This window comes from Rousettus aegyptiacus, unplaced genomic scaffold, assembly GCF_014176215.1.
Source record: "Rousettus aegyptiacus isolate mRouAeg1 unplaced genomic scaffold, mRouAeg1.p scaffold_m13_p_17, whole genome shotgun sequence".
NCBI lineage: Eukaryota > Metazoa > Chordata > Mammalia > Chiroptera > Pteropodidae > Rousettus > Rousettus aegyptiacus.
This window is the reverse complement of record NW_023416292.1, coordinates 33,259,733-33,285,952: the sequence shown is the minus strand read 5'-3', so window position 1 is coordinate 33,285,952 and position 26,220 is coordinate 33,259,733. Positions and strand designations below refer to the sequence as shown.

General features: G+C 34.3%; 1 protein-coding gene and 1 pseudogene across 1 annotated transcript in view; one reads left to right on the top strand and one right to left on the bottom strand.

Moving 5' to 3' along the window:
• Positions 1 to 25,780, top strand: part of CAPZA1 (capping actin protein of muscle Z-line subunit alpha 1) — a 31,772-nt gene extending 5,992 nt beyond the window's left edge. The window contains exons 2-10 of the mRNA XM_016124319.2: positions 5,294 to 5,357; positions 7,212 to 7,263; positions 10,047 to 10,110; positions 14,248 to 14,454; positions 17,565 to 17,644; positions 18,239 to 18,317; positions 22,189 to 22,260; positions 23,715 to 23,777; positions 24,153 to 25,780. Of these exons, the coding sequence (XP_015979805.1) occupies positions 5,294 to 5,357; positions 7,212 to 7,263; positions 10,047 to 10,110; positions 14,248 to 14,454; positions 17,565 to 17,644; positions 18,239 to 18,317; positions 22,189 to 22,260; positions 23,715 to 23,777; positions 24,153 to 24,293 (822 nt within the window). The 3' untranslated portion in view covers positions 24,294 to 25,780. The remainder of the gene's footprint in view (positions 1 to 5,293; positions 5,358 to 7,211; positions 7,264 to 10,046; positions 10,111 to 14,247; positions 14,455 to 17,564; positions 17,645 to 18,238; positions 18,318 to 22,188; positions 22,261 to 23,714; positions 23,778 to 24,152) is intronic.
• LOC118613164 lies at positions 2,327 to 2,445 on the bottom strand (annotated as a pseudogene).
• Positions 25,781 to 26,220: the final 440 nt, after the last annotated feature.

Genomic DNA, 26,220 nt, shown 5'->3' with positions numbered 1-26,220 from the left:
CAGTGTAAGTCCTGGTATAACATATAAGCAGGAAGATAACATAAGGCCAAACTACACCAAAGAAAGATAGGGGTTTATTGGAATATGAGAGAACTTTGCCTGTGACTTATTTGGCCTCTAGATAACTTAAGTGCTTATTATATACTAGATACTGTACACATTAACTTGTATTAATCTCAGAACATTCCCATAATATAGGTACTTATATTATCATTCTACAGTTGAGTAAACGGAGGCACATCTGAAGTCAAAAAAAATAATGACCAAGCGTCCAAAACTAGTAATAGGACAGACACAATGCCAGCCATTCGCTTCCAGACCTGTGCTCTTACCCACTTTGATTTCTTTGAGTAGATAGTAAGTAGAGTTAAGATAGCAAATAGTTCTACCGAAATAATGACATAGCCCTAGACAGCAATCAAGTTTAATGGTGTAACACGGATGCTTCTATAGACACTGAAACATTGATGTTTTCTGGTAGTGACTGCAGTACAATTACTGCTAAATTAGCTTAGTGCTCTTCTGAACTTCTCTATTTAAAGTGTGCCACTAAGAATTCTAGTATTTAATTGTGTTATAAACTCAAAAGTATTGAGAAACATGACTTTAGGAGTTTAAAAATCAGGAAAGTCCTCAGGACAAGGCCAATGACACTGTCTTAAGAATGTTATCGTGTGATAGTACCTTAGGACATTTTTGCCTATAGTAGAATCGCTGGCGTGTTTCTTTCCAAAGCAGGTTTCTGGTTTCTGTCCTAGACCAACTGGATCAGAATTTGGGGGAACCAGTCCTCAGGAATCTATTTTTAATAAGCTTCCCAACAATTTTTGTGCAGCTCAAGAACCACTCTCCAAATCTTAGTCCTCTGCCCCTTAAGCCCAAAAGCTTCATTCATCAGGATACTAAGACCAGCTCTCTCAGGGACAAATTCATATTAGCTAGGCTGATGAAACTAATGTATAAAAGTAGAGTAACAACTAATTTAGTAAATACAGAAGGGAGTAGATTGTTTTAATCAGGTAAGTCAAGCACATGGGAAATCAAATTATAATTTTTCCACAGCATGGAGTCAGGACCAGGGAAGTTATATAGTCTAACATTTTAATGGCATTTCCCTCCATAATATATATACCCAAAACCAAGACCAAGTCAGGTCTTTGGGTAAGGCACCCTCTTAACTTTTAACAGAAGTGGACATTCTTCCTCTAGATAGATTTGGGCGGGGAGGGGACTGGAAGGAATCCCTTATGTCAAAAATTTGCATATTGTAGCTTCCCCTGCAATCTTTCCCCTCTTAGTTAATGACATCTTCATTCATTAGTTGCTCAGACCAAAAAGTTTAGTGTCATCTTTGACTCCTTCTTCTCTCACAATCCACATGTGGGCCATTAGCAAATCCTGTTTTCTCTGCCCACAAAATATATCCAGAATTTGACTTTTTCACCACACTCTCATTCTGTGGTTTCCCACCTAGGTTACTGCATTAGTCTCCTCTCTGGTCTCCCTGCTCTGCTGTTGCCTCTCTCCCCAACCCCTCCAGCAGTCTGTCCTTAAGGCAGCAGTACCCAGAGTGATCTGGTTAAAAAGAAGTCAGAACATGTCACTCTATTTAGAATCCTTCAGTGGCTTCCCATCTTTAGAATAAAAGTTCTTATTCTGGCTACAAGTCCCTACCGTGACCTGGGGTTTTACCTTTTTACCACTTACTCTCTGACCTCATCTCCTGCCTGTTCTCTTCTGATTCTCTCTGTTCTCTCCCCACATTCTTGCCTAAAGGGCCTGTGCATTTGTTCTGTATTCTGGAATTTCTCTCCTTCTGTATCCTCCACTTCCTTTAGATATTTAATCAGAAGTCACCTCACTGAAGCTTTCTCTGGTCACCCTATCCAATTCCAAATCCTAACATTTTAGATCCCCTTTTTCTGCTTTATGTTTTTATGCTTAGCATTTATCACTAGCTAGCATATCATGTAATTTAGTTATTTAATCTCATCTATTGTCCGTCTACCCACTAGAATGTAAGTTGCATAAGGACTGTATGCTTTTGAACCACCATTGCTTAAAACAGTGCCTAACACATAGTAGTAGGTCTTCAGGTATTTGTTGACTGAGTAAACAAATCTTGCTTTGATAGCATCTGTCTTGATTTCATAGTTAACTCTTAGAGGACAATCTGATTTCCAGGATTTTTGAAGCTGTATTGACAATTTCAGTACTTCCTTATTACTGCCAGATTTTTTTATTTTTTTAGGTGAGGCAGCCCTTGGTTGACCTCACAGATTACAAGGACCTTGTCAGCTTACAGTCTCTTATTTTTTATTTTTTACATCTACAGCACCTGGTCTTCCTAGGTTTTCTCCCATCCAAGTACTAACCAGGCCCGGCCCTGCTTAGCTTCTGAGATCAGGCATTATCAGGCTCGTTCAGGGTGGCATGGCCATAGACAGATTAATTTTTATTAATGGAGCTTCCCACTCAAAAGGCTTCAGCAGTTCTCCTTTCCCTATAAAATAAAATCAGACTTGATATTATAACTCTTGCCTTCTGACTCATCTTACTCTCCCCTTTTATTGTCTCCAAATAAATCCCCTATTCTTTCCAAACTCATTTGTTTACAAAAGGCTGCTTTTCCCCACCTTTTTTCCAATTTTACCATTACCTCCTTTGTAAAACACTGTCTCTTTTGCCCCCTTATAGTAGTTGTTTGACCAGACCAGCCCAGCCCATATTCATCTCCTTAAATTCTGTGCTGTATATTATCTCTATTACTGATTTGGCAGTTTTGCTCCTTCGAATTATAGTTATTTTTTAATGTTTGGTAAGTCTTTACTGAAGGCTATTATTTGTATACATTGTTTACTAACAGGTGGAAAAAAATGCAAAGATTTGAAAAGCTGAGTATATACTTGTCATGTTATTTGTATCCACTATGATGATGTACACTTAATATTAGGCTAAGGTAGTGGTTCTCAACTTTGGCAGCACATTAGAATCACCTGAGGAAGCTTTAAAAATCCTGATGCCCAAACCCTACCCCAGAACTGTTACATCAGAATCCTTGTGGATGGAACCCAGGCATCAAAATTTTTAAAGCTCCCCAGGTGGTTCTATTGTATAGACAAGGCTCAGAATCACTGACTTAAGGCTAAAAAGAAAAAATTATTCTGACACTTGTTGAAATGATACAAAGACTTTATTCACTACTATTACATTAGGGGAGAGATCTCCAAATAAAGCAAAAAACAACTGGAGATTTATAGCCAACAAACAGAGTGAGGGGGGTCAGTGGTTGGAAATTACTAAGAGGAGACATTAAGGGTAGAGGAATTCTTGCTAAAGGCAAGAATTAAGGACTTATACATCAAAGGTGGGATTGAAGAACTTGATCAGATTTCAAGAGTGGAGAAGTTCTCACAGAACTAACGAGATTCTTGTGAAGACTGGGCTAGGCAGCCCATACATGAGATGGGCCAAGAACATAGCCTTGTTGAGAAGAGAGCTCAGAGGAATCTGACTGAAGTTTGGAGAGTCTGACACCCCATGTGTGTGATATAATTAATAAATCTTCAAGTGTATAAGACATCCCAGAAAAACAGTTACTCCTTAGAGTTTGTAGAATTCTTAAAATCAAAATTGCTTTACTTAAACTTACTTGCTTTCTCTACCTATTTGTCTATATCTGCCATTTATAATTAGTTACTAGAGAATAGTTTCTAAGAACTACTTAAAATGGCCTTTAAAAGAATAAACATAAAACAATTTGGAAATGTCACTGTCTATTTTTTATAATGTTGATCCTAATTTAAGACATATCTGTATTCTTAGGCCTTAATCCTTACTGATAATGATAAATCAATATATACATCTAAAATGTTATTTCTAAGTGCATTCTGAGTTAATTTTTTGTTTTTTTTTATTTCGTTTTGTTTTTTGTTGATTTGTTTTTAGTGTTTCCAGGGCTAAACTAGGAAAGTAATATTTAGGTTATTGGAAATTTCAAAAAACATAGCTAACAAGTTTTATTTAGTAAAACCAGTATTCTATTTGGTCCTGGAGATCACTGAGAATACATTTTTTCTAGAATTACAGCCCCAAATTAAATTCTCACTAGCCTTTCAGAACCCTCAGCCAGAATGGATTTTGTTTATTTGATAAAGGCAGTGAAACTGGTATTCTAGAACTAGTTTGATACTGAAATATATGCACATCTATTAAATTATTGCCCCAGTTTATTAATATACTGAAAGCCTTAGAAACAGATGAAAAAAATGAACCACACAAAGCAAGGTGTGTTTAAAATTTTCATTCTTTTTTTTTTTTTTTTTTTTACCAAAATAACATTCTAGGGCAAGAGAGGGTTGAATAGACAGAGCACAGAGGATTTTTAGGGCAGTCAAAATACTCTGTATGATACTGTAATGGTGGATGCATGTAATACCTTTGGGTGTATTTGGGTGATGTGTCGATGTAAATTCATAAATTATAACAAATGTTCCACTCTGGTAAGGATGTTAATAATGGGGGAGTTATGCATGTGGGAGATAGGAAGTATATGGGAAATTTCTGTACTTTTCTCTCGGTTTCACTGTGAACCTAAAACTGTTCTTAAAAAATTTAATAAAGTGTTAAAATACAAAATATAATAATATCCTAAATATTTTAAAATAGGAAAAAAAAATTCTATGCAAATAGAACTTACTTTCTTACCAAGATAAGAATAAGGTATCTTTCAGGAGGAGAAATGCAATTATTTGTCCTTGAACGCTTCTGGAATGATGTAATAAAAAGTAAAGTGAATATTTCAAAAGCACAACTTACTACTATACTTTTTTTGAAATGTAACCTAGTTGAAAACATAAGTAAACTTTGAATGATGTAGTATTTCTTTAAAGGGAAGTGAAGCATAATCACTTGTCTGTTTTGAAGGGGATATGACATAAATTTACCAGATGGAAAATCCCGTTAAAAAATAGAAAAGCTTTAGTAATTTACGTAGTGTGATGGTTTTATCCTTTTTTTTTCTTATTTTTCTCCTTTGGTCTATAACAAAATTGTTACAGCAACGCAAAATAAAATTGTATGTTTAAAAAAGAAATAAAGTGGAGCAGAGCCAGTTTGGAAAACTTTTTGATGAAGATTATAGTAATGGAAAATAAAAGGTGACTAGGACCTAAAAATTTAAACAGGAACTTTTATTTCAAGGGATGTAATGAAAATTTTATAATCTGTGAATTTCTTCTCCTTTTATCTGTCACTCTTCATAGTTCTCTTACTATGTATTATATTTCTCTAGGTACGCATAGCTGCTAAATTCATCACTCATGCACCCCCTGGGGAATTTAATGAAGTGTTCAATGGTAAGTAAAGATTAGTATTTAGTTATTTTAAGCCCTCCTTATAATAAGCATTTACTGAGTGCTTGCTATCTTTTCTAATCCTTATAATATATTATAAATAAAGCTAAGGAAATCGGAATTCAAAGAGGTTAAAATAACGTGCCCAGCATTACCCTATCTTATTTGAGAAAAGATTTAAAGTAGTTTAATATACTAAATGTAGAAATAATATTAAATCGTTTTCATAGTTTTACATCTCTCATTCTAAATCATGGCTTAAATTTCTTCGGTGCTTTCACTCAGCAGTGCCATAGTGTAGGAGACTTTCTTGAGCCATTGGGTGTAACTAACTGCATCTGGGAACTTTTTAAATATACACATTCCAGTGTTATCCTCTCAAGATTCTCATTCATTAGATCCAGAGTGGAATCTGTTTCATCAAGTTCTCTCAGGTGATTCTGAGTCAAAGCCAGTTTGGGAATCACTATTCCAATATATTTATAACCTTCCATACTGTTCACTATCTTAACACAACTTACAGAATGAAAGATGTAGATAAGGGATCTTGAACTTAGTAGTAAAAAGCAATAATCGTGATCTCATTAATTCATCTTAAACTTCCTTTAAGTAAAATCATAATCTCTGGGTGTCTTGGTTCAGTTTAGCAAGTATTTTGAAATTCTAATTTGCAAGAGAAAGATTACCTACTTGAGAGGGACTGTGTGATACTCATCTGTAGCTGACCCAAACCCTACATGTGGTAGAGCAATCAGTAACCTCCATTGGTAAAATTAATGAAAAAGTAACTAGGATAACATGTAAATATTTACTATAATAAGTAGATATGCAATTAAAAAAATCAAGACAGTATTAATAGACTTGCTTGTAAATTTTGAGCACTGACGGCAAAGAGAAACAGACGCAGTCTGTCTTTCCACAGTCTTTCTTCCATGTTGACCAAATGTAAATTTTCAACAACTGAGCTTTTAGAAAACTCTCCTTTTGATCTGAACTTTATCCAACTGATTAGTTCAGATAAATTTTTGACTTAACAAAATTAATGATCTTTGTAGTTAGAAGTCTCTTATTTTTGATGATTAAATGTACTTTATAGGAATATCATGAAAATAATTGCTACCGAATCATTAGATTAAGAATTGGTAGTATACTTAAAACTAATAAAATTAAATTAAAAAAATAAAATGATAAAATTGAAAAAAAAAAAAAAGTGTTGGTAAGCTACTTGGCCATGAGGGCTGGTTTTTATTGGCATGCTGCACATGAGCCACTGCCAGCCTCTTCTTTCAGAAACTCTTAACAGTTGATGGCCTTTGGTTTATAATTGGTTTTCTCTCTTAGAGTTAATTGTTGGTAGTTTTTTAGTAACAAGGACCCTCTTCCTCTGAAAGAAAAGTGACAGACTCTTGACACACAGCTTTTTAAAATGGTTGTAGGCCCCCCACATGAGATTATTCAAAGAAAAATATGTTTAGCAATTTTACTGCCACTGACTTAATTGTGCCCAGCTTTCTTGGTCTAATGTTATAAACAAGCCTGTAATTCTTAATAAAATTTTAAAGGATTCTTTAGATACAAAATTAACAGTCCTAACTGTAACCTTCTATAAACCATGTTTTTCATATGCCATGAAAGTCCTTGAGAATTTATTGTTAGATTATTGTACCACAAATAATTATGTGCAAATCTATGAACATCAGCATCTGTTTGTTTACATTTTGAGATACAGTATATCCAAAGACTAACCTTGCAAAGGCTGATTTTTAAAAAATCTAATCTAGAAATCTAAAAATTTTCAAGTTTGTCCTCTATTAAACATTTTAATTTTAACATCTTTTAATATTTTCTTCTTCCTAGATGTCCGGCTACTACTTAATAATGACAATCTCCTCAGGGAAGGGGCAGCACAGTAAGTTATATCTTTATAAATCCACTTAAAATGTTACTCTAATATTGGATAAACTATTTTGATAGTAAACTAGACCCTGATAACTAAATTTAAAATACTTCAAAATAAAGCAGTAGGTTTCAGCACTTTTAGGGTTTTTTTTTCCCTTGGAGAAAAGTGTTTCTCCAAAATGTTGTTTACTTCCTTAAAGCTTATATATGGTCTTAATTATTTTTTATTTTTGAATAGATTTTCCTTATTACAGCAGAATGTAATGTTAGCTCTTAGGTTTTCTTCTATAGTTCTTTCAGTTTATGTTGAATTTTTTTTAAAACTGCTAGTTATAGAAAGATTAGGCTGCTGTTAAGAATGAGAATGTTTCTCAAATTGCCAAAGACTAGCAGATATTCATGAAGTATCTTAATAGTAAGAATTAACCATAGAAAAATAGCATGATTATTCTACCCAGTCATCGACTCCTTATCACTGTCAAGCTAATTTAGCTTTGTAAAATATCTTCATTTTGTCTTTGTCAAAAACATTACAGTGATATAGGGTTGTCTGTTTGTTTTGTTTTTGTTTTGTCTTCAAATCTAAACACTGTCTAGCAAATCTAAACACTGTCTAGCTTTCAAGGCCCCTTGTTTTAGGGCTTTATCACTACTCATTTATTTTTCAATACTAAGTTTTATTTCAGTTATTCTCTACCCAGCTGGCCCAGAGTTCCTTTGTAAAGAGGAAAACAAAATTGGATAATATCTGGGAAAGGGTGGAGTGGGGAAATGGGACAAGGATTTTGATGCAGAGCAACAGATAATTAACATGAAGGCATTTGTTATGAAATATAATTGATTTAGAGTATTTAGCTACAGAAAACTATTTTAAGAGCTGCAGCCTGGGAAACATGCATCCTCTGCCTTGTCCATCATGCTTTTTTGGAACTCATTTTGGTACCAGATTCTGCCAACCTAAAATTTGCATACCATCACTATAATTGTCATCATGAATGATACCTTAATTATATACATTGATGTAGAAAATTATACATTGACTTAAGCACCACCCTAAAGGTATATTGTAATGCTGGTTTCTCTTCGATGCATAGAATGTGCCATAGAAAAAGACATTCATGATTTGCTAGTTCAACCCCGGTCTACAATCTGCCCTTTTCATTGAGAGAATCTCATCTACATTTTGTCAACAGATGGTTATTGAATCTGAATGCTTCTAATAATAAGGAACTCTCTGTCATACAAAGCAAGCTCCTTAAGTTTGCCTCTCATGTTGCTCTTAATTTTATTCTTGAGTGCTACCTGAAATAAATTACTCTACTTCACTTGATAAGATACTGCCAAAGGGGGAATGGGAGTGGACTGCCAAGACCCAAGAGTTATCCCAAGTTTTAGGCCTGCACACCTGGTAGAATGAAGATACCATTTACTTGAGATGAGATTAAATGTTAACAAATTTTAGTGTTGGTGTTTGTAATCTATATAGTCCTAGGACATGTCCTAGAATGAAATACTTACTTGTTTCCTACCCCTTAAGTTTTTTTTAATTAATATTTAATCCTCTTTCCATGAACATGTAATTTATATTCCTTTCTAAAGAGCCAGTGTGTTAGGACTCATTTTACTTCATGGGAATGTGGTGTTATAAGATGATTCATTGAAAAACACAGCAATAGTCTACGGCCTTGCCACCCTGCATAAGCCCAACCCCGCCTGATCTTGTAAGCTAAGTAGGGTCAGGCCTGGTTAGTACTTGGGTGGGAGACGACCTAGGAAGACCAGGTGCTGTCGGTGTAAAAAAAAAAAAAAAGAAAAAGAAAGAAAAACACAGCAGTAACTTTAAAAGAGGAGATTAAAGATTTGTCTGATATATAAAAAAAGTTTAAATATTTGTTACTTTGGTTTCTCTTGAAAAGTCTAGGAAAAGTTTAATGCTTTGCTTAAAAGCAGTAATCTAGCTGGTGTCTCAGTAAGTTAAAATTGGGCTGGAAAGATGTTAAACTCTTCCCTTGGTAAGTGAATTCAGTGAAAAGACTGATACTATATAAGAATATAAATAAATGTATTAAATGAGTATAAATGTGTTATGCTTTCTCATACTGTAGATTCTTTCCATTTTTTTTTCTTGCCTTATCTTTTACTTTAGTTAACTTTATAAAATGTACTAGGGAACCATTGAAAATGCAGTTTCATAAATCTAGTCAACAAAACAGAACAAGTACAGAACAAGTCAACAAACTATTAGGCATGTACTTTGATTATTTATTCATTATACTTTTTTAAATAACTCCTACTTTCCCTTTCGTTCTCCTGAGATTTACACTCTACTCTCACCTTATACTCTCTCCATGTCAGATGCTTTCTAGCACATTTAGTTATGGTTTCTCCTACCCTGTCTTGCCTCAGAGAGCCCAGAATAAAGAAGACAACATTTCCAAAATAGTGCATCAATTTAAGATTTTGCATTACTGAAAGCTTCTGTCTAAATGATTAAACTGTTGGAATTCACAATAATCAGATTGCTGAAAATTTAGAAATTATCTGAGTGGGAGCTCTTTTGTAGCTTAGGAGTGGAGAGGAAAAAGTGAATTCAGGCTTCAGGCACTTCTGAGATTTCTGTGGAAGGGATTTCCTACAGAAAGCTGGAAGGCATTATAATATCACCAGTTGTCTGGAGAGAAAAGGAAAAAGCAGCAGGGAGTGTTTTCACATTCTCTTTTAATATTATGTGAAATACCTTTTGTGTTTATATATAATTCTCTCCCCCTTTTTTTTTTATTTTTTATAAACCAGTGCATTTGCCCAGTATAACATGGATCAGTTCACGCCTGTGAAGATAGAAGGATATGAAGATCAGGTAAAAATTGTTCCCATTAGATAAGCTATGCCTAGAAGTGAATAGAAATCCTATAAACCAAAGTAGATGTCTATAGATATGATGCTGGATGAATTTATGTATTAGTTTTCATAGCTTTTGTAAATATTCTACATAATAGTAAATTCTTCCTCTCTGATAATAGTAGGAGTTTCTATGACAGTAAAAGAGAGCTACCTCTAACAAGAACAGTAAAAATAAAACTTTTAGGTTCTGAGTCCTATTTCTAATTCTCCTCGTTAAGAGTAACAGGAGAGATTATATTTAATGGGAAAGCAGTCATTCTACTCAAATATAGGAACAAAGCAAACATTCCTATTATTATCATAGTTATTAACATTACATGGCAGGGCTTTGTAAATTCATTAATATATACTTGAAAGGTGATATGGAACTAAATGCCAGTTGCCTTTTAAAAGCCCGACCCGGATCCCCTTTGGACCTACAAGTCCACAGAATATTTCTTAGGAAAATCAATGTACAAATGTATAAAAAGACTAGATGAAACAAGGTTTATAATAGTAAAAAATTGGGAACAATCTAAATGTCTGATGTTAAATTAAACATCTATAAACCAAAATATTCCATAGCCACGGAAAACCGAAATAAATAATTGATGTGGGAAGAGGTCCATGATATATTCATCTAAAACAGAAAGCAACATGTAGAATTATACTATTTTGTAGATATTTAAATGAACAGATATGCTGATTAGAATCAGTTCATCTTAAATTCAGTGAAAGGTGCATCATTATTTTGTGTACCACTAAAAAAGAGAAAACACTACCAGTTAAACTACAACAGTCCTAAGTACTGTCAAGTGTAAAATGCATCTTATTTTATCAGGTATTAGAAAATGGGAACATATGCCTCTTAAGAATTAAAGAAATAAAGTATGTAGGAGTGCATAGAAATGGAAATGTGGGGAAATATACACCAAAATGTTAACTCTATATTTTGGGATTACAGGATTACTAGAATTTATTTTCTTTGTTGTTTTTTGCTTGTTTTGGTTTATATTTTTGCTCATCTTAATTTTCTTAATGAAAATAGATTAATTACAAATATAAAAGACAAAAATACTGGACGATGGTAAGTATTTCTTACAGTTGATATCCTATATTTTAATAATACAGAGAAATTATTCAAATAATAAAGTCTGTGTCCAGATACATGATATAAGAAATGGCTAACTTTGTCAACATTCCCATACACCAGTAGTGGTGAACTTAATTTTAGTGTATGTGCTGCCAAAGTGAGCACCAGTAGTAACCAACTTAAAAATATACTCAAAAGGAGATCACATTCTAAGCCATAACAGTAACAATAACAAAAAGATGTTACCCGGAATCTAAAATAGGGAAAGATATATCGTTATTAAAGTAGATACCATCACTGTGTATAACAAAAACATCAGCGGGTTAATTAAATAGAGATTTTATTTTTGCTACGAAAGAAGTCCAGAGGTTTTATGTAGGACTGATATGGTAGCTCCATGATGTCATCAAAGACCCAAATTGCTTCTAGCTCTCTGTTTTGCCATTCTTAGATATGGTTTTCATTATCATGCTCTCATGATAGCTGTTCCATTTCTGGGCACTGAATCTTTATTCCAGAAGGAAGGAGAAGGACAGTGCACAAGTGCTATTGGCCATTCCAGAAGCAGCTTCCACTGATAAGTTATTGCCAGATTGCTTGTCACTTTATCATTGCTAGCTGGGAAGTATCATTTTTTTAATTTGGATACATTGCCTTTTTGAAAAACTTTTAGGTTCTGTTATTAAGAACAAAGAGAGTGGAGGTTGGATAGGAAACTAGCAAGGAAGGATCTGCCACACAGTTCACATACACTTTTCACACTAAAACATTTGCCAACACACTTTTTGATCCGAGAAATAAATAGAAAATTAAATAGATTTAAATGCCCTGTTTCTGAATAAGAAATCTAAATAATATGGAAAGCTTATCTGAGTAAGAAATATAAATGATATGGGAAAGTTCGTTTTTCATTTATTTCATACAATGTGTCTGAAAATTGTAATAGACTACAGGATTATTCTGATCAGCAACAGTGAAATAAGACTAATGCTAGCAAACATAAAGACATAAAGCAATAATCATAGGGCCCTCAAACCTAAGTGTCATAGAGCTGAAGGGAAAAGAAAACAATTGATAAAATGTATGGGATAAATCTAACTTTGATTTTCATTGCCAAATATATACTTAAATTCTGGGGGGTGGGGGGGTGGGAGGTGGTTTAAAGTTAACTGTTTTTTTTTTAACATAAAAATTTAGTAGGAAATCAAAAGAATCTAACGAATAATAATTAAACATTAACATTTATAAAAGAAAGTGGCTTCTACATAATAAAAAACTTTTAAAATGAGATTTAAAAAGGAGAAAACATGTACTACAAACATAATAGAAAGATTATTCAAATACCTGAGGATGCTGCTAAGAGTTCAGAAAATAAATGAGCAACAGGCATGAACCAGTCGCACCCAGTTAGGGAATACTAACCAAACTTGGAAAAGTGTTAGATCACCTAGTAATAGTAATTCAGGAAGTGCAGATTAAAATTTTAATGATATATTTACTTTTTAGTTAAAAAAGTTGCAAAATTACAATGAGAAAACTTTTTAAGGGTAAGACTAGGAAATGGTTGTTTTGTTCCTGCTGTCATGAACAGGCTTTTTAAGGATAGTCTGATGATAAAGACAGGAATCTCAAAACAATAAATTCTTTCCAAAGAAATTTTTTAAAGAAGACTTTATCTATGGTAGAGTGGCTTCTTAACGGTAAAAATGTAAATAGTTTAAATCTCCTTCAATTCAGAAATGATTAAGTATATTATGATATGTCAATATTGTGAAAGCATATGTAATTGTTAAAAATTTTGTATTGTTCAAAAGACATATAGCAAATTAGGGAGAAATAATGTGGAACTCAAAACATATGCAAAGAGTTACTCTCTCAAATTAGTAGAGTTCAGCTGGAAAAAGACCAAAGACTGCCAGAAAGTCGGCAAAATATAGGAACAGACAATTTACAGAGGAGGAAATATAAATAACTCTTTTTAAAAGGTAAACAAATGTCAACTAAAAATTTTACTGATGATAGGCTTATAACTTGGTCCAACACCCAGTTAGAGAAGAGTTTGTTAGTCTCTACGAGAATTAAGAATTTATTTCCCCCTTGACCCAACTGTCCCACTTCAGGGAATTTATCCCACAGTTGTACTGGCACATATACATAATTCGTACATAATGAACAGAGAAGGGCATTCATTACGATGTTGTTCATAATAGCAAAAGATTAGAAGTAACCCAACCATCCATTGAATAAATTTTTGTGCATCCATACAATGCACTAGAAGACAGCTGTAATAAACAAGGAAGTTCTCCAAGTACTAATATTGAAAGATCTTCTAGATACATTAAGGAAAAGACAAAGTATAGTATAGTATGCTAGTTTTTATGTAAAAGAAAGGAGTGGAGAATTAGAATACATATTCATATTTGCTTGTATTTTTAAAAAAGAATGCTGAAAGAATACTCTAAATCAGAAATTGGTGAATTTTTTTTCCCATAAAGGGCCAGTAGCAAACATTTTCAGCTTTGTAAAACAAAAGAGTTGTAACTACTTAACTGCGATTATAGAAGGTAAGCATCTGTAGACATGACAAAAACAAACGAGGGGGACTATATTCATGCATCATTTGTCAACCCTTGCACTAAGTTAATAAAAATCTGTTACCTTGTGAGGAAGGGGAAATGTGTTAGGAATTTGGATGGGAGATAAAGGTGAGAAAAAGACTTCACTTTTTGTATATATTTGTTTCATTTCTGAACCATGTGAATGTATTACCTATTTTAAATGCTAAGTATAATAACTGGAAAATTTTATGAAATATGTAAAAAATAATACAAAAGTATAAATATAAGTTATTACAGCTATATAAGAATAAAAATGTGACTAGATTGAAAAATTGATGTGAAAGAAGAATCTGACTAAATGAAAAGTTAACTATCTTCTTCAGAATTCTTATTTGTTTTGTAAAATCTGTGAAGAACTAACTTTTTTCCAGAGTTACTCATATTTGTAATTATTCTTTGGAAGGTCTTAATTACAGAACATGGTGACCTGGGTAATAGCAGATTTTTAGATCCAAGAAACAAAATTTCCTTTAAGTTCGATCATTTACGGAAAGAAGCAAGTGACCCCCAGCCAGAGGACGTAGATGGAGGTCTGAAGTCTTGGAGAGAATCCTGCGACAGTGCTTTAAGGGCCTATGTGAAAGATCATTATTCCAACGGCTTCTGTACTGTTAAGTATCTGCCCGCTTTAATATTAGAGTGTTTTCTTTCATTTCCTCATCCTTTTAAGGCTTTGGCCAGCCAAACGTCATTTCTTAGTTATAGTCTTCTCTACATTTTATTCCCTAAATAAGTTTTGAAAGGGCTATAAATGGAAAATTTTATATGGAATGTTCTTTTTTTAAATCACAGTGCATGAAAATTTTAATTCCCAGTGTGTCTTGTTTCACATCTCATTAGAAAATTGTCTTCCATCAAAAAAAAAGTTTTAAAAGTCTTTAGCTTACATGTGGGAAAAGTAAACTAAGATTGTCGAGAGAGCTATTGGCTATGTTTATGACTTTTTGAAATAAATATCTTTATACAAAGCTACTTTACATAGTTTAGGTTCTTTTATTGGACAGCCAAAACTATTTCAGCTATATAATTTTTTTAAAAGTCACAGGTAATTTGACTTTCTTTTACTACCTCTTGGCTTTAAAAAATGATAATTTGGGCTTCATCATGATTTGTCCTTTGTAAAATTCGAGCATATTACTAAGAAAAATGTCAGAATATTTTAAATTTGTAATGATAATGAGTTCAGTGGCAGTATAGAACATTGTTTAACAGCACTTACTTTTGAAGCCATACAAACCAGTTTGAATCCTAGCCTTACCACTTAACTAGTTGTGTGACCTTCAGCAAATTATTTGACATCTCTGTGCCTCAATTTCATCTGTAAAATGGAAATAATAGTTTTTACCTCATAGAATTGTGAAGATTAAATGAGTTAATGCATATAAATTGGAAATTGGCTGGCACAAAGTAAGCTCTAAATAAATGTTGGTTATTATTGTTATAAGTTTGTGTTTAAATAATGGAGAAAACCCATTATGGTAAATAAATACAAAATTCCATTTTGGAACCCACACTCTTTTTAGAAATTGACTATTCAATCCTAAATATACTTTCAACTTAATCATTTGTTACTTTATTCAGAATTTGTCACTATCCATTCTTAATTTGGAGAGATTCCACACTGAACAACTCTACTGTGTCCTTTACTCATTTCTTCTCTTAGCTAACAAATGAGCAACAGAAAGTCATGGAATTGTTCCGACAGTGTCTACTGTACCCAAATGTCTTATATCCTCAGCTATTCTACTTAGTAATTCTTAATTTCATCTCAATACTCTCTATGAAATTTTCTATATATTTCAAACCTTTCTCCTTGTCCTTAGGCATCTAATCCCCTCACATTTTAATAAAATTGAGACTGACATTATTACTTTTCTTCTTTCCACACTTAGAAATCTTCCCTTTCTTCCATTGAATCTGAGGAAGAAAGATCTTTATTCTTGATTTCATACTATCCTATCTACTTCAAGATGTCGTGACATTTTCTCTTCTGATGTATTTCTCTTTACCTAGAAGTATTTTTTTCTCCTGTCCTAGGGTGGGGTGGGGGGATTTTCCTCAGTCATAATTCTTGTACATTATTTTTCTTCCTACCTCGCCCTTCCTCCTTGTCCTCTGCTTGCTCTCTTCTCTCATATCTGTGTCTATCACTGTCTCTTTCCCTCCCCTACACAAATAGGAAACATTCTGCTATTAGTATCATTTCCTCATTACCTACCTACTTCTTAACTCTGTGAATTTTGGCTTCAATCCCTACTCTACAGAAACTGCTTTTGAGGTTTTTAATGGTTCCTGAATTGCCTGACCCAGTGTCCTTTTTTCAGTTCTTGATTTCTGCCTGGCATTTCATACCGAGGCCAACTAGCTACTCCTAGAAACTCTTTTGCTTAGACTGTTATGCCAGCATCCTCTGCTTATTCTTACTCTATCTTTCCTTATTTTTCTTCTCCCCTATTTTTGTAAATGTAGACATACGTCGTTACTATATTTCTCTCTTGAAAATTCATAATTTATTTGATGTAGGGAATGTAAAAGAACTTGATGTCAAAAAAGCATTGGGTTTGGGTTCCGTATGTGCCACTTACTTTCTGAATGACTTTGGGCAAGAAGCTCTATGAATTTACACTCTCGTGTGTACATCAGGGGTCCTCAACCCCTAGGTCGTGGACTAGTACTGGTTGGTGGCCTGTTAGGAACCGGGCCACACAGCAAGAAGTAAGTAGTAGGCAGGCTAACGAAGCTTTATCTGTATTTGCAGCCTCTCCCCAGCACTAGCATCACCGCCTCAGCTCCAGCTTAGATCACCAGGCATTAGATTCTCATAGGAGACCGGTCCCTTGTGCCAAAAAGGTTGGGGACCACTGCTGTAGATGATAATGATAACAGTGTGTTTCAGAGCAAGATTTTAGAGTAAGGGAAAATGCAGTGGACTGTAGAGCACTATATTCATTCATTTATTTATTTATGCATGCTTGCTTTCCCTTGGTGATTACGTTTCTGTTCACCTCTCCCACACTGAGAACAGTTGGTCTTTCTAACTACTAGTTGGAAATTTCCGCCTGAATTTCCCAATTTGTTAATGACATCACCATCTTTCTAGTCACTGAAGCGTACAAGTACTTTAGCTCCTTCCTTTCTTTTGCCCTTCACTTGCAATATATTGCTAGACTTTTGATTGTGCTTCTGCATCCTGATATCCATTGATACTACTCTGACTTATTACCTAGATTAATTCTGTGGCCCCAAAACCAATATTTAATATTCTTCCAAAATAATAGTTCAGGTCATATTGTTAGTACGTGGCCTAAATCTATCACCCTATTTTGTCTCCCACTAGTCCACTTCACATATACCTGTAACTTGACACAATTAATTGCCATTAACTGAATAACCCCTAGTTTCCTACCTAAGCTGTCTTCATCTTTATTTCCAGTCTCTGCTTATCAGAATATCATCTGATTTATAATGCCCAGTCTGACTGGCACCTCCCTGTGCCCTAAACTAGGAGCAGTATTTCCCTCTGTATTCATTTTAAGGCTGTCTAGTCTAGAATTTAACATATTGTGTTCATATCCCATGAACTCCTGTGAGTTACCAGCTTATCCTGTCTGATTCTTTGTCTTCCCCAAGGATTTAGCTATCAGCATACTGCTTTTGTACAGTGTTTGTTGTTTAGATCAAATGTGTTTTCAGAGTCTAACTTTTTTCTTTAAACAATAGGTTTATGCTAAAACTATAGATGGACAACAGACCATTATTGCATGTATTGAAAGCCACCAGTTTCAGCCTAAAAACTTCTGGTAAGAAAGTAGATACTCTCTTCTATTTGCATCTAGATTATATTGGAAACCAACAGTCGAGACTCATTTTTTAATATAACCAGCTTGGGATAAGTTATTTGACTTAGAGGCTTCAGCTCCCCATCTTCAAAATAAAGGATTTAGACACAATCGTTTAGATTCCTTCCACTGCTAAGATTTTATAATCTTTTTTTGAAAAAAGTACTTTCATATTGAGTAAGACTACATGATTAATAAAGTACCCAGTTGAAAGTCTGAGTCTTACTTAGGTTTGATTAATAATACTTTAGTTAATTGCAGAACTCAGCAACCCATCCATCTCTGGAAGAGCCTCCAATGAACAGAGTAGGCATGGTTTTCTACTCCAGAATAAAAAAAAAAAAAAAACGAAAAATGAAAAGTCCAAATTACTTACTGAAGGCTTCTGATTAGGCCACTTAAATACAACTTTCATTCTAGTGGGCAGAGCCTTGGATTTGTCAAACTGGAAATTATTTGTTTCATTTTTCCTCTTTTTCAAATTCTCTGCCTTATTGGGAAATCATCTTATATGCTTATTGCTAATTTTACAGTGACGTGTGTGTCTTTTAATAGGAATGGTCGTTGGAGGTCAGAATGGAAGTTTACCATCACACCACCTACAGCCCAGGTGGTTGGAGTACTTAAGATTCAGGTGAGATCCCAGCTTATTAATAAGCCATGTTAAAATGTCACATCTTTAAAACAAACCTGCAAGTTGGAATTTGTTCTGGTGTGAGAAATAAGGAACAACTATGTAGATGCAAAGAGAGATCAGTGGTAGTGAATAGAAATAGAAGCCTCCTTCCTGGGGAAGTAGTGAAACAGAGAGAGCCATTCTGGCTTGATAAAGGACGGTCCTGTGACGTGTACAGCTTGCTTGTTATTTTTCTCTGTCAAAGATAACCTGAGATCTTTCCAGGAATTATCAAATAACAGTTCTAGGAAATAAGAAGAATACTTACTAAGAAGCGACTATATAGCAGCTACTGTAACTTACTAAGGGTCTTTTATACATGTCTCATTTAAGTATATGCATATAGACATATGGAAAACTTAACTGTTATGTCTGAAGAAAGCTATATGAATGGGTTTATTGTTTTATTTTTACAGTAATGACAAAGTTTTAAAATCCAGTCAATAAAATAGGAACTAGAGAAAATGGCCAAGTGTCATCACATTATGGAATATAAGTAACCAGAGTAGAAGTCTAATGCTGGTTTCTGGACAGACAGGCAGGTGAATAAGGTGCTTAACTCATTTGATGCCTGTCTGGATTGATTTCTGATATCCTAGCATGGGTTTGACTTTCAAAATTCAGGGTGATTTAATTCTTAAGCCCACCTAACTCTAAGATCAGATTAAATAGTTGCTGATAACAGAATATCAGTACCTAATTACATCTATGTATTGTGTTGTCTTGCTTTGATAGCAATTAAGAACAGCTATCTTTTTACAGGGTATAATGTAGTCAAACATATGTAGTAGATATCATCTACTGTGCTATACAGGTCTTCCAGAGTCAAATGCCCAGTTGTTACCTCATTAATGCACCAATAACACTTTCTTACCTTCTGTGTCTGACTGTGTCTTTGCTAGTTCTTCCTGAGATTACCTCCCAAATATACTACTTCCTGTCAAATCTTGGGAATCTGCTGTTAGGGGAGTCCAACCTAAGACAACATATTGTTCTATTTCTGTTAACCATACCTATGAGTAGCGTAATGCTCTAGACCTCTTGTAACTGTGGAATCAGAATTAACCTAGCAGCTTACCATAAATTTATGTAAAAGTAAATTTATTTTCCTTTTAGAAGGAAATAGTTACTTGTGTTTCAGCTTTGCCAATGCAAACATATAAATTAAGAGCACACACCAGAAAGGGTGAGAGTTTCTGTTAAGACTTTTATAACAGGGCCCAGTACCCAGACCTAATTTATGCCTTTTACCCACAGATTGATCACACTTTGGGGAAAGGCTTACTTCATTTACACATCTTTCAAAAATCAGTGTGAGAATTATTTGGAAAAGTCATTATTATATGTAGCCTGTTTGGTTATCGTGTAGGCAAAAGGGTAGTTCTGGGAAGGCAGCAGTTTCTGAGGATTTATGTTGACTGAAGTCATGCTGAAACTTTTATTAGATGAGACCTAGGAAAGGTTTTTCTGCTTTTGGCAACTCTGAAGCTGGGGAGATCCCAGCCAAGCCGAGAATATCAGATATCATTGTCCTTCCAGCCCTTCTACACCTCCCCTAAGCCCCTCAGTAAAATGGTTTGATTCCCCACCCAGAAAAAGAAAAAGTTTTTATTGAAACAGGTAGAATTTAAGCTTAATTTATCACTAGTGTATTAGGTAATAAAAATGATATTTTTAGAATTTTTAATTGAGTTCATAAACAGCAAGACTTACCAACCTTACCCTGTATTCCTCTCCATGTCCTAGTTCTTAAGAAACATGATAGAAGTTTAAAACAATTACACAGTCTTTAGTCTTAGACAAAAAAGAATGTGCCTTGCATACTTCCTTCCTTCAGATGGGTTCTGAAATGTGTCTCAGGTATAATCAAACAAAACTAGTCTCTGAGTGTGACCCACTGTATTTTAAACATCCTTGTTCTTGTCTTTTGGAATTTTAAACTTGATATATTATCATTATTTAGCCCAGTGCTTTTTAGCCAAATCTTTGCTCCTCTGATTTTTGCATGTAAGTATTACTGGCATTTATCAACTCCCTGCTTTTCCAGTGTGTTTTTAAATTGTCTTTTCCTCTTTAACCTCTTTTAGAAAGCCAAAAGAGGGAATTTAAGGGTTTGGATAGGGTATGGAAAGTCTAGCTTCTCTTGCTCATCTAGACAGCCAAGTATTTGTCCCCATTAAGGAAGACACCTATTTTTATTCCTTAAACAGGGCTGTACAGTAGGTTCATGTTGCCCATGGAAGTCCTTTTGCTGCTCATAGGATCATGGTTTCTGCCTAGATGTAGCTTGGCTGTTTTTATACTCTTCTAATGATATCTTAGAAGAGTTAAGTTCCTCCTGAGACAGTTTACTTCTACTTGAATTGGGGAGTTTCTAACTTTGTGAGAAAACATAGCATTGAGAGTTATTATGCATGTTGGATAAGGTTTTAGTTCTGGAATTTGACCTAATACAGATTCTAGTTCCTCCTACTAGGTATGTGAACATGGGTAATTTATTGAACTGCCTTAAGCCTCAGTTTCCTCATCTGTAAAATAGAATTAACAGTGGGTCCTATTAGAGTTTTTGTAAAGAATCCATGAGATAATATAAGCAATAAAATATTTTCCATAGTGCCTAAAACATAGTAAGGACTCAGTAAATAATAGCTATAGTAGTGCAGGTTGTTGATCTTTTCTTCTATTTTTCTACTTTATCTCTAAAAACATTGCTTTCTGTTCAAATATAGCCTGGTAGGGTAGACTAGATAAAGGAAATAGGCATTACTTGGACTACTTCTGTTTTAGCACCATGCCCTCAATTTTCCCCTCTTTCTACTTTATTTTCTTCATAACACAAGTATAATCTTTCTAAAACATTCACTTTCTCTGAGTCCCCATAACCTGTAATAGGATCAAGTCTGAATTCTTAACATGGTTTATAAGGTGTTTATTCTTCACAGTCCATCTCCAACTTACTTCTGCCACACTCCCCTCCTCCACACATACTCATCTGCAATGAGTTCTTTGTTCTTCCCTAAATTAAACCAGTTGGCTCCTTTCTCTTATACTTTTTTATCCCCTTGCTAGATACACTTCTGTACCTTGTCCACTTAGGTGACCACTCCTGTTTTCAGGACCCTGTTCAAATGCATTTAAAAGGAAAGTCATCCTATTCTTTATGGCCAGTTTGTAGCCGTGTTAAGATGACTGAACCTAACTTGTAAGTTGCCAAAACTTCTCGAACCTTGTGTGTCATTGTGTTATGTCTCTTGTGTCTCCTTCTTGCTAATTGTTTTCCTAATTGTAGCATGCCTCTTTAAGTTATATTCTCAGAACTGCTTTTGTCTTATTTTTGCAGCCTGATTTACCAATAGAATATTTAATTTTCAATCCTGTCTTTAATCCTCAATTAAGTTTTTTCTGCACCTGGTCAAATCTACTTAGCAGTATGACGGTAGTGTATGTGGAAAGATGTGTAAGGGATTAGGATCCATTAAAATTCCTTGGTTTTCACAGAAAAGTTAGTGTTCAATGTTTTTATTTTAATACTGTTAAGAGTGGAATCTCATTTAAGATCTTTGTATCACAATGCCTAGCACAGTGACTGAAATGCATAAAGACATAATAAATATTTGTTGAACTTATAATCAGTTTTCCCTAAGGAAAAAAATAATTTTTTAATTTAAGTGTTCTGTGAATTTTAACCACCATTGTAAATTATCATTGATCATATTATCCGTTCAGAATTGGTAAAGATTGGGTATGGCTTAAGGCATGGGTTTGTGCCCTAAGCAGTAGGTTTCTACGTAAACTACACATAAACTTGTTCCAACACTGTCTCACACAGGTTCACTATTATGAAGATGGCAATGTGCAGTTGGTTAGTCATAAAGATGTACAGGATTCAGTGACTATTTCGGTGAGTGTGGGATATTTAATGTCTGTCTCACTTGTATCTTGTTTTTCTTCAAAAAATTATTTTTGATCCTGAGTACTGATTTTACCACTAGAAATTCAGTTTGTTTTCAGTGCTTTGATTTTGGAAGCTTATGAGAGTATGTAAGCAACCAGCTATATTAATTCAGTTTTGACTCAGAATAGTGGGGTTAGAGAATTCAAACTTCCTTCTTTCTCTTTCTTCCTCAATTTTTCTTGTATTATCAGTACTTGTTTATATTTCTAACCCTCAGATAGCTTGTTTGTGTTTTATATCTATCAATATTTACCTGTTAGAAATTAAGATCTATGTATGGTGCCAGATTGGTACTAGATTTATGGGGATGGTCACTTAGTAAGGTATTATAAATGCCTAATCACTATGTCATTTACCTGAAACGAAGATAAGATTGTATGTCAACTGTGATTTTAAAATGTTTTAAATAAAAAAATTCTAAATACAAAAAAATTAAAACTGAAAATATTAAAATGTTAATTAAAAATAACAACAACCTATTGTTAACCTAAATAACATTTGTGTGAAAAACAACTATATTTTCCAAACAAAAAATAAATCATTGAAAAGAATGACACTGATTTACATTTTCACAAATTGTGCTATGTCTGACCTAATAAAAGAACTGGGTTCTCAAATGTGCTACACATTCGAGGGTATTCCATTAACTCTCCAAGTGATCAGACATTACACACATAACTTCTGTGGAACTGCATTGTACATACGTGAGAGAGCACTAAAAGGGCAAGTAACTTTGTCTTTGTGTTATTATAAAACTAGAAAATAGTTTTGACTATTCGAAAGAATCTTGGGACTGCTGCTCTAGGGGTGAAATTTTTACCCTCTTTTAATTCTGTTGTACTTAATGGTAAAAGGAGAGAGATTCGATTCATTTTGTACACGAATCATGTAAATCAAAATGTAATTGGTTGGTTTAGCATCATAAGCAGCAAATAGAGGAGTATGTGAGCTTACCATATTTGACCAATCTGTCTGAGGGCACTATTTATGTCATCTTAAACCAGAGACATTTTCAAGGCATGAAAATCTGAAGGCATCATGATCATGTCTTTTATATTGTGGTAGGTTGGAAAGAGTGTGGTTTTTCTTGTTTTGTCTTGTTTTTGGCAAAGCCCTGGATTCAGATCCCGTCTTTATCATTCAAACGCTGTATAATTTTGGTCAAGTCTCTTAAGAGGGTTCTATTTTCTCATCTGCAAAATGGAGGTGGTGATAAGAGAGCTACTTCACAGGTTATAGAGAGAATCAAAGAAGATACTGTGCATGAGAACACTTGATAAACCATACACTGTCATACAAATGTTAGTGAAGATGGACCTTTTGGACTTTTCAACTGTCTTTTTAGTCATTGCTTACACATTTTAAAAAAAATTCATATTTTCCTCTCCTCTCTCCATTAGAATGAAGTTCAAACTGCCAAGGAGTTTATTAAAATCATAGAGCATGCAGAAAATGAGTATCAGGTAAGAAGATTTGGAACTAATTTCTAGATCTGCTGCTGTATTATTTTGCTGTTAACATTTTGTTAAATTTCTGTGTCCTTTTAACAAATATACATGTCGTTCAGTGTTAGTAAATATGGAGAATTTGCAGACCTTGAACCTTGGCATTCTGCTTATAATCAAGGCTTCAGCATTGGAAGGGACTGTAGCCCTAGTTTTAGAAATGAGAGAGGCGGGCTTGTTAACTAACCCACTTCAGATTGGAGCTCAGTAGAAATAGTACGTGCTGTCTGTCCTTCTTGTGAGACTCAAGCATGTCCTTCGACATCACTTACTTTCCTATTCACAATCATCCTGTCTCTGTTCAAGCAACTTATCTTTAATTATCTATTGCAGACAGCGATTAGTGAAAACTATCAAACAATGTCAGACACCACATTCAAGGCCTTGCGCCGGCAGCTTCCAGTTACCCGCACCAAAATCGACTGGAACAAGATACTCAGCTACAAGATTGGCAAAGAAATGCAGAATGCTTAAAGGCTGAATCTAGGATTTTTCAATACATGTAAAGAAAGGATTCAACGTGTGGTCATATGATAAATAAGTGATTTATAAACAAGAGTGATATTTTGCTAGGGCTTTCAAAGTTAACAGGTTTTCTAGCCTCATGGAATACTGTTGAACCTATAGCATTGTCTTGATACTTTTGTTTTCTCTGCCATGTAATTTTCTGTTTTCACTATATCTACTTGTACCTTTTTTTTTTTTTTTTTTTTTTAATTCTGCCACATTTAATAATGGAGAGAGAGATCTATCCTGGAGTCATTTTACTATTTAGAAATTTTTCCTAGCCATGAAGCCCTGTTACTGAGGTAGACAGGTAATATGTTCAGTGCTTTTCTAACCCCGTCCTTCAAAACACTCCTGGTACTTCCGTGGTTTATACTGATCCACCAACAGCTAAAGAGGCTATGCTACCAACTGTAGCTGAATGGAAGACACATTCATCCTTCTCCCTCCAACTGCTTTGATCATTTATAGCATCACATACTGTAGTTTTCAAAAGTTTAGATTGGGGCTTTTCAGGTCCTTTTAAGGGGCAAAGGAAGTTTTCTGGGAATTCCATTATAGCCAGCTTCTTTGGGGAAGTTGTTTTTAAATCCAAAGACTTGAACCACATTCCCTGCACATGAACGTGTTTTTACCCTTCCCTCATTGTCTTCTTCCAATCTAGTACCATTATAGTAGTTATAGACATCTGCATTTTTAGCAGAGTTTTACCCATTTGTTTTTTTTAATATTCAAGAACTGCTGACATACGAGAGATGTAGTAGAGTATCAAACTTGAAAAATGCAGATGTTGAAGAAATAATAGGTATCATGTGCTTTAATACTTTGTGGCAGGATTGTACTATAAGCAAATGAATCAAAACAACTATGTAAATCACAAACAAAACCTAAACATGAACCAAAGTGAAAAGGATAACTTCTAGGCAGTATCTTTCTATTGTAACCTGTTATTTAAGGGAATACTAGTGATTTGTTCTAAATAGGATGTAAAACTTGTTCCAAATCATTTTTCCTCAGTCCTGCCTGCCAAGAACTCAGATGTAACTGTGATTTTGCAACCCTTCCCAGGTATATTGGCAGGTATATGTGTGATCTCAGAATATACAGGTGACATAGATAAGATATGACAACTGAAATGGTGGATTCATTTACATTGTTTACACTTCTATGACCAGGCCTTAAGGAAGGTCAGTTTTTTAAAACCAAGTAGTGTCTTCCTACCTATCTCCATATACATGTCAAAAAAGAAGGGTGTTTGTGCTTCAGCTTCGTTTTTGCTCAGTAATACAGTCAAGCAAGAGTTTGTTTCCAAGTGACCCGTTGAGTTGTGTAAGCATTTTTGTTTATTTCAAATAAGATATATTTGTATTATTTGTCATTCCTACTATCCATCCATACCACAGTATCCTCTGTATCAGGTAGTCCAATAGAAATATACCTGTTTTGTTCTTAAATTGTCTGAGTCTCCTTTTTGATCTGTTTCTTCAGCCTTAGTTCACAAGATGTGGTACTGCATTTGATCTAATTTGATGAGAATGGTCAGGGTTTCTGAAATTGATTCCTACCTTCAACTATCGTAGACACAGTGAATACTGAAAGATTTATAAAGAACGAGTCTTTTCTTTTTTTTCTTTTTTTTTTTTAACCAATGTGTCTATGGAGTCAACTGCTTTTCGCTCTGAGGTTACTGGTGACTCAAAGGTTTTGTTTTGGGTTTCCTGTTTCTGTCAAAAAGAAAAAAAATCTAGTTGTCTTTTCTACCTATGACTCAGGGATGGTTGTAGTCACTAAGCAGGAAATAGAAATGATAGAATCCTTGTACCTCAAACTTAGGTAATAGTTTACATTGACTTCATTCTAAGTACTGCTTTCCTTGCACGCAAATCCGACTTAG